This window comes from Agrilus planipennis, unplaced genomic scaffold (genome assembly GCF_000699045.2).
Source record: "Agrilus planipennis isolate EAB-ADULT unplaced genomic scaffold, Apla_2.0 scaffold154, whole genome shotgun sequence".
In the NCBI taxonomy this organism is placed as follows: Eukaryota; Metazoa; Arthropoda; class Insecta; order Coleoptera; family Buprestidae; genus Agrilus; species Agrilus planipennis.
This window is the reverse complement of record NW_020439244.1, coordinates 499,663-508,929: the sequence shown is the minus strand read 5'-3', so window position 1 is coordinate 508,929 and position 9,267 is coordinate 499,663. Positions and strand designations below refer to the sequence as shown.

Genomic DNA, 9,267 nt, shown 5'->3' with positions numbered 1-9,267 from the left:
GTTCAACTAGTGTAAAAGCAATGTCAGCGGTGCTCAAAACGTGGAAACGTATTTAATTTTTTTATAATAATAAAAAAAAAGTTAATACATAAATGAAACGCTTATTGTAAATCGACTATTGTGAAGGAAAGTCAACGTTTAGGTAACTAAAAAAATGACTTAGTTTTACATTGAAATTTTTGGAAGGTTTACACAAGACTGTAGACAAACCATTAACCATGGAACATAAAAATATCATGGAAACTATCCAACTTTGTTCATAAATATCACCATGTTTTCTAGTAATATGTAGTGCAGGATATGTGTTGGTATTAAATGGTCGCTTTCCACCCTAGCAATTCGCTATTTGCGATAGGATCCCAATTAAACGGAATTTCCCGTCTATCATTTATTTACAGTTCAATAAGCGTTTCTGTCTCTCTTGCTCGATTCTATCAAAGCGACGCTGACGCCGGCATCGAGACGCTATTTAGGAACGGGATCGTTGGCTTCGCTGCGCCACGCCACCACCTCCTTTCGCTCGAACAGACCCCAAAGGGGGTGCCGTTCACGTTCTCTCGGCAGATAGCAATTTAATTAGCCCCGATATGTTATAATTACGAGAATTTATAAAGATCTGCTGGAGAGAGAGAGAGAGAGAGAGAGAGAGAAGGCAAAGGGCTGATATTAAACCACAGTGTATGGAAGAGCTTATAGTTCTCGAAAAGGACCCTATTTCACGTCTAAGTATTATCCTCACAGCCAAATTGCGGTTTCCAATTTCCAAAAGTTATTATTCACCGCGTATATATATAGGTACTTTTGGTTAATTTATAAAATATCCATAATACAATTTTAATGTGGGTACGTAATGTGCTTTAACCACAAAATTTGAATACTTTTTGTGAATTAACAGCCTTGTTTATATACTCCGTTTAAGGTAACAGCACCGTCGGCGCCCCTTTGGGGGTTTTATTTAATTATTAATCCCTTCGTCATATCTCGCTTGTCACGTGCTACGTATTTGGCATAAATTCATCACACTAGAGAGCATAACTGTGTCTCATGTCGTAAATATCAAACATGAATATTCTAGGCCCAATTTAGTTGTAACGTTACCAACTGTAGGTATGGGGTTTCCCGCGTAAATGTGTCGCAAATGATTACGTAACTATTAAGTCGTCGTCTAAAGGTTCAAATGACACTAATTAGCTGTTGACAGGATCTAGGATACCTATTTAATTGTATATCGTGTTACATTAAAGCCAAAAAAGTGAACAAAAACGCAGATAATTTGCTCTAGTTGTTAATTATTGAGTTCGTTTGCCTATATACGTGTTTGGTGTTAAAAATTATACTATAAAGTATATTAAACGCGAAATACGCACAAGACTTTATGCCACGCCACCATCCCGACCGACGCCGACGCCTCGCGTCTAACGTAAGTTCATTTTCCCCACTGTTCTCCATACATACGCAAATTAGATTTTACGTCAAGCAATTCGGAATTGCCTTTATTTGCATATAATGATGAATACGTTTGCTATTTATGTTCAGTTTCAGTTCTTGTTAGCGCCATGAAATTTGAATGGGGTCCGACCTAATACGAGAGAGCGACATCGCAAATTAAACTTTGATCCCATCGAGAATAGACGAACGCTTCTACGTGCACACATACAGCAATATACGAATAGAGATATATTAAAAACAAAAACAAGCTGTAACCGTCTTTTGTTTGTTTCCGGACTGGACGGGTTCAACTGGTGTAAAAACAAAGTCAGCGGTTCTCAAAACGTGGAAACATATTTTACTTTATAATAATCAAAGTAGCACTAAGTACATTGTGAGAAATATGTTTAAAGTTATTCGTGAAGCTTGCGTATTGTATAAATTCACACACAAGTACATGACATTTCAGCAAACTTCTGTAAACATCTGCAACTTACGATTCATGATGCGGGCGCCAGAATTGCTTTATACATATTGTATGCATACGGCAATATGAAAACCGCCCCCGGTTCGCACCCCTGGGATTCTAGTGTTACTTATGTGAAATCCGACGCAGAAACAGGGGCGCAAATGTGAAAATCAGTCTTGATTAGCTGACATCGCCGCTACTCTTGAGTTATTTATTTTTCGATAACACTTTAATAATAATAGAAAAATATTCTATTTTGGCCCGTCTTTTCTTCGGCCCTGATGGATTCCGGGATGATATTGTATGTGACAATGGATCCCCAGAGTCCCGAAAAAATATGAGCATCGGAAAGAAAACAACCGCTAGGCTACGGACCTTCGTTTGTTATTATTTTTCGTTTGTTTCGAGTTACTCAAAGTCTGTGTAATGCACTAGAACCTATCTCAATGGTTGGTAGAGCACCAAAGGGGGGTAGTTTTATCAATTAGCTAATGAGAAGCGGTCCACGGGATGTTTTGAATTCAACAAAAACGCATCAGCTCGGGTCGGGGGTCGTTTCTCTTTGGCTGGCTTTGTGTCACATCGAATTTTACGTTTTCAAGTTTATAAATTATTTGGGCAAGATAAAGTGGTGCTTTTATCTTCATCTCACCGTTCTTAGTAGGCCTGATACAGTAACATACATACATGCTATGGGAATACGGTATCGAAGAATTCTTGTGTGTTGTTCCATTAGCATTCATAAAAAATTCATTCTAGCCCTGGGTTCGTTCGGATCTAAATTAAAAGCCTCTTTATGTGCAAGAACATCGGAGAAGGGATTCGGGAATGAATAAGATCGGTTCTTTAAAGAAAAAAAAAAAAAAGGAAGAATGAGGCGGTTCTATAGAAATTCGCTCGTTCTATTTATCATGAGACGGCGCGATATAAAAAAAAAAGCTAATTTGCTCCGGGATCGACAAGGAATTCATTAAGGGAATGAATAGAAAATAAAATTGACAATCGAGAAGTAACCTGCCCAAAGCTGTTAAATAAAATCAGTTTTAAATCCCCCAGTTCCACAACAAACTGGAGAAGCATCCCCTAATTCTGGATTGTGAACTCAAACGTATTGACAGAGTCATACATACAGTTCAGTAAATGGTTCAGTGGTTACAACGCTTGCTTGACATGTGGACGAACTGGGTTCTATTCTTGTTTGAGTCAATACTTTTTTTTTTTGTTTTATGACTTTTTTATGTTCTTAACCATTAACCATTTCTAAAAAAATAACAAATTCTGGTCAACTGGTGGTTTTAGCTCCCTTAAATTCCCGTCCCTTCGCCGTTCAACTATTTTTTATTTGCTACAAACAAATTGCAAATCGAACTTCGTGTCAACAGCAAGATGACCCATATTTCGAAGCCCAAGTCATTAACGCACTCAAAGTTTATTTACACAAAAGCTTGAGCTTTTCCGCGTAGCAAATATCCCTTTCAATACCACCATCAGCGGCACCGCTCCCGCAGTGTATTCATCAAAATCCCCCCGTTCACTCGATCATTACTTTAACAGGCGCGGGAGGTAGAGAGATATAGAGCAACTCTTAAAAAAGAGGTACTCCAGTGCATGTCAACAAAAAAAGGTTTTTGAGTTTGTCTTTTGTTTATGAGAAGAACAAAGTGGTACAGCCTTTTTCCAGATATAAAGCACAAAGCAACATACATATGAAAATTGCATTAACAGTGGGAATGGATAAACACCATCCCTGTAAAAAACCATGCAATAAACCCACTGGTAGACCACAGACGGGTTTGAGATCATCAAATTGTTCGACGATTCTTTGTCTTTCGCGATAAAACTCGTGGAACGCGTTTTGAGCCCTCAATTTTTGCAATTTTTGTTTTGATTTCATTAGCCCTTACTTCGTAAAAGGGTTCGGCCTCTTCTATAAACGCGACTCTCAATTAAAATGGAGATTAAAAATATCGTTTGGCGGATCTTTCATGCTCTGTATCAACCAGTTCATTTAGAATTGCGATTCGTCTACAAGAAAAGTCATTAAGTATCACGGTCCCTTTTTTCTCCTGCTTGCAGATTGTTTTTTGCCTCGGGGGCAATCATTTCAAACGGTTTAACAATAAACGTAACGTCAAAAATACAATTTTCTTAAGGTTTAATTAAAAACGTCAAGGAGGAAATTAATAAAATGGAAAATCTTTTACCTTTCATATCTCTTAAGAAAAATTGTTTTGCATTTAGAAAAAAGTACAAATTTAAAATCCTCTCAAATTTTCCTTTAAGTTTGTGGACAGTTTTCCCTTTAACCGAATTTAATTTTGTCTGTATTTCTGTCTCAATATATGACCGTCTTCGACGCCTGTCGAGTTTCGGGGCAGAGAGTGTGCCGACAGCGCATCGTCAACGGGGTTTCCCCGTAAGTCATCAGGCTCACGTCCGATCTGACGGTCGACGTCGTCAATCAACCTGCCACATCGAAGACAAACGAGGTGCTAATTTCGACCTGCTACAGGTAAAATTGACCTTCCTAAACTGGAAAAGAATCTTCTACGTAGTCGAAACCGATCACCAGAACTCGATTATAGATACAAATGGATTTTTAGATCGATGTAGCAAGTTGTAATTTTATCTTAATTGACGCCATTTTTTTCTGTCGTAAGGGTAGAAATCTAATGCGCTCAGGAACTGTTACGTATTTTGAAAATAAATAAAATAAAAACTTGTTCGTAACTCGAAATATGTCCGTAAAATTCATTGTTTGGTTGTCCAGGACCATTTTTGGAACTGAGTCCGATTTCCAAAATTTATTTTTCATTGATAAGTATACAGAATGTTTCTGAAATAAGTAAGAAAATCAGACGGAGTTGCAATCCGAAGCCGGCCCTGAGCATGAATATGCAACGAATACTTAAAGAAATCGCGATAACAACTTATTTTGCACTGACCTATGGCATTGACACACTGATCTACTTCTTATGATTTCAACTGTCTAAATGCATACATACGTAATAGGAGCCTACAACGTTGCAATGTCGCATTTCCCTGCGTGATCCCACCAGGACCGGACTGTACTTTCAAATACGTTTTTCTCGAAAACGGTGGACTTTCGAGCCACCAAACATTTACTTAATTTTCTTGTTTTATAGTGCTTTATCGCCCCCTGCAAGCTCGCTACTTAAGAAATGTTTTCTTTTATTGAATTTTGACATTTGAGTTAAAATTTAGACAGCAGAATTCCAGAAGATCGAATCTGTCTGCACTACAAAAGGACTAGAGACGCGTCTTGTGTGTGTGTGTGTGTTTGTGCGTGGGCTGGGGCGGCTATCGAAAAGCAGTATTTTTGAAGTTTATGGCCAAAGTAACGAAAAATTATGTCCTGTTTATTTTCAGTTTCTCACTTTTATGTCGGGCTTATGTAAATGCGATCGTTATGTGTGGACCGGAATAAAAATACATCTCTCCAGGACTCACCCGGTCTCGGGCCACACACCAACTTTACGTCGGGGTTGTTTTCATGAAATATTCAAGTGATTCTAAATGACTTTAGCCCAGATTTTTGCAAAAGAAATATTGCATTGCAGCCACGAAAAATTTCAATTCTTTCGCATTCGTAAATCAACAATCGCAGAAAGAAAATTGTACCTAGACCAAAAAATGCCACACCAGAACGTAATAAATTATTCGTCTAGTTATTTCTACAAAACTACATTTTAATTTTGGTCTTAATCTGTCAGACAACTAATGTATCAATTCATCTTTCTCGAGGACACTGAAGACGTAATAAAACCGACATAAACCATGATCCAGTTGTATGGAACGAGCACAATAACCGATTGCAGTGGCTTACACAAAGATACCGTGTATTATACTCTTTCGTATTTCTGCAATGCGGGATTTTTATTTTCGATTACGGACTCGACGTATTTCTGCGATACCTCGAGCAGCCAATAACGCCCTCTTATTACTCTGCATAAATCTCGACGATTCTATTCAACCATCTCTCTACAACCGACTGAAACGCCAGGACGTAATTTCAAACTCCGAAAATAAATGATATTTCAACGAAACAAATGAAAAAAAAAAGTTGACTATCGAACAAAAGAAATCGTATTTGCGCTCGAGATCGGTTAGTTTGGACAATTGAAGGTTTATGTTTGACACACGACTCCGTAAGGGCGCGAAACGTGCACGGTGGGTACGGGCGCAAAAACAAAGCGTTGCATTTTCAAGGCAGCACTGAAGGTAGCGATTTATCAATCAAAATCTATAAATTAATAATCCAGGTCCATAATTAACCTAGTTACCTACAGAGATAAAAGACAACAACAACTTCTTGATAACAATTACCAAATAAAAATACTAAAACAATTTTGCACAAGAACACATATTTACCATCGCCGTAGTTATCATTTTTGTTATTATTTGATTAGTATATGACCATGTTTAATTATTATTGTCGTCACGTAAATGCAGAGCGTTAATGATGATCAATGAAAACAAACAAAGACACAACACTTCGTGCATAAGATAACGGAAAAGTAAACAGCAGTTAGGTATTATTGTTGCTAAGGAATCCCCTTGAAGAAATGTTTAAATTTCTTGGGAAGAGCGGTAATAAAAATAACAGTACCGATCAGGTGAATCCCCTGCACTAATGATCAATTGACACACGAACTGGTATAAAACGGCGACAAAAAGCTGCAGAGAACAGAGCAGTAGAAGACATCGACAAGAACGTTCTATCCAATAAGAAGTTGAAGAAAAAGTAGTATTTACAAAAATGAATTTCTCAATCATATTTTTGATGATCACCATCATCGTTGCAGCCCTTCTTGGACAAGGAGAAGCCAGATGGAAAGGATTCAAGAAAATTGTAAGTTTTTTCTTTGTAAAATTTTAAATTTGTTATATATCTACAAAATTTTATGTGAAAATGATCTAATTACGAATTATGTTATTTGTTGTAGGAAAAGGCTGGTAAAAGGGTGTTCAAAGCAGCAGAGAAAGGACTTCCAGTTGCTGCCCAAGCGGTTGCAATAAAAAATGGAAGACGATAAACTACCCCCGTCATCATCAGTCCTTTCAGAGATTTTTGTTCATTTATTTATTTAATATTTTTTCTCCATAAATTGATCGTAGGCATTTAAATTATTTATGTATTATTAAAAACCATATAAGTAAATAAAGAAAAATTTAATCCATTTTTGTATTATCTGTTGTGTGCATGTACTCATGTGTATTTATGTCAAGAAGTTATTACTAATTGCTAATATTATATCTACAAGTTTTCTTTAACATGTGCATAATTTTAGAGAAAACAAAAGATAAACAATGAAATTAACAAAACAAAATAACAGTAACGAAGTTTGGAAAACAAAAGATTAATAACAATCGACGAACTTAAAAAAAAGACAGTAGCGTGCAATCTGTGAAGAAATTATAAACAAAACAATATCAAATGTTCCCTACTTTTTGTAGTAGACGCGGTTATATATATATACTACATGCATTAGTTGGTTTTTTTATCACGAACATGTAACGATGAGTTACGGGCGATAACGTAGCTTTTTACCTAATCCCTAAAAATTCATAAGCCATGCTACGTTTACTATAACGATGTAATCGTTCCTCCTCGAGCAATTCACGGTCCATAATCTCATTTTCGCCGTGCCGCCTTATTCTTCGTGATTATTTAATTTAGTCCGACTTTGCGCTTAATATAAATTTCGAAAGTCATCATAATCGGGAAAACGACGCAGGGCAATCTGGTCGGTCTCTTATCGAAGCGGCAGCGAGCAGAAGGGGCGTTATTCGGGGGCCGATCCCGAAAAGGGGAACGGGGGCATCCATATCCCGTATTTTTCGGGCGTAAACTGCCGCCGGGAATTCCCCCCTTAAACTCCCATAAAACGACTTCAAAAGTAATTTATTATACGTGGCGAAAAGTTTAGATAACTGCACAGCGCCGTTACTACAGCGATAATAAGTTGACCGCGTTAATAAAATGATGGGGTCGTGTTTATTATACATAAAAGTTGCCATTTGCATTACTTTCGGCATTTTTGTTTTTGCCACAAAATGAAAACAATTGACAGATTTCAAGCAGCCGTTAGGTAGCGTGAATCATTTTGTTATCTGAATAAACAATTGATGCATGCCGATCGGCTTTTCTTTCTGAACATTATTGGAAACAGAAACAATTGATTAATCATAACAATAACCAATTTCTAAAAGACTGCTTATTTTTAGGAACAAATATATACCTTATTGTTAATAGCGCAGTTATGGAATATAAGGTTTACAGTCTAACATAGGCAAATTTAATAAACGGTTAATTAATTGCTCGAAGTTTATTATCGTGATTCAGCGCATTTGCTATGAATGCATTCTAGGCGTATGATAATGAGATACGACCTTGAACTTACTCGGTATTGTTGCCTTGACGGCGGTAATTAACCGTCGTGTACGTGTTGCTAAATTTTCGAGACTATTTATCACTCGGGGAAACGGTACAGTACAAGCGGACAAAGAACTTGTTGGAATTTCTACTTTAACGAGTGAATAATTTATTCATCTTTCTAAATTATTATTAGATACTGATTTGTCAAATTTACATTTAACTTTTAAACATTTTCAAAAACTGATTAACGATGTTGTTGTAGGTACATTTACGGCAATAATAAACAATAATGGTAAAGGTCTAGATGATGGCCCCCACCCCCTTCGAAAGAGGAGGTCACCCCCACCACTGTACCATAAAAAGTTCGTGGCGGTCTCACCCCCATAAAAAGTTATAGGGGTTCAAAGTTAATAAATATGTCAATTTTTATATGGTGGATGGGATCGAAAGAGGAGGTCACCCCCACCACTGTACCATAAAAAGTTCGTGGTGGTCTCACCCCCATAAAAAGTTATGGGGGTTAGATGGGGATAGGGGAAATCGAAATAGGGTAGGGGAGATCGAAAGAGGGTGGTCACTTGAGTAAAACCCCATAAAAAATTTGCAGCGGTCTAAAAACTTATGGGGGTTGAAAGTCGATTATTTTGACAATTTTCATACACTATAATTAAAATAAAATTCAATAAAAAAATTATTTTCAAGCGGGTGGAGGTGGGGGATCGAAAGAGGGTGGTCACTTGAACAAAACCCGATAACCTAACGTAACCTAACCTACCCTATTGATAAAGATATTTAAATAATGTTTTATATAACTTTCTCAATATTTTTATGTATTTTTCATTAGTTTTACCTTTGAATATTGTTTAAGAATGACTATATAAATATTTACATGCCTAGAAATGTATAAAAATTGGCATATTTATTAACTTTGAACCCCCATAACTTTTTATGGGGGTGAGACCGCCACGAA

At 36.9% G+C, this 9,267-nt stretch overlaps 1 protein-coding gene across 2 annotated transcripts in view; it reads left to right on the top strand.

Moving 5' to 3' along the window:
* Positions 1 to 6,545: 6,545 nt before the first annotated feature.
* The window catches only part of LOC112905563 (cecropin-B2-like), a 3,987-nt gene continuing 1,265 nt past the window's right edge, over positions 6,546 to 9,267 (top strand). Inside the window, exons 1-2 of one of the 2 annotated variants that reach the window (XM_025978203.1) lie at positions 6,594 to 6,770; positions 6,865 to 7,081. In XM_025978203.1, coding sequence (XP_025833988.1) covers positions 6,678 to 6,770; positions 6,865 to 6,954 — 183 coding nt within the window. In that variant the 5' untranslated portion in view covers positions 6,594 to 6,677 and the 3' untranslated portion in view covers positions 6,955 to 7,081. Of the gene's footprint in view, positions 6,771 to 6,864; positions 7,082 to 9,267 lie in introns of those variants that run through there. The other variant, XM_025978204.1, reaches the window with a different exon arrangement.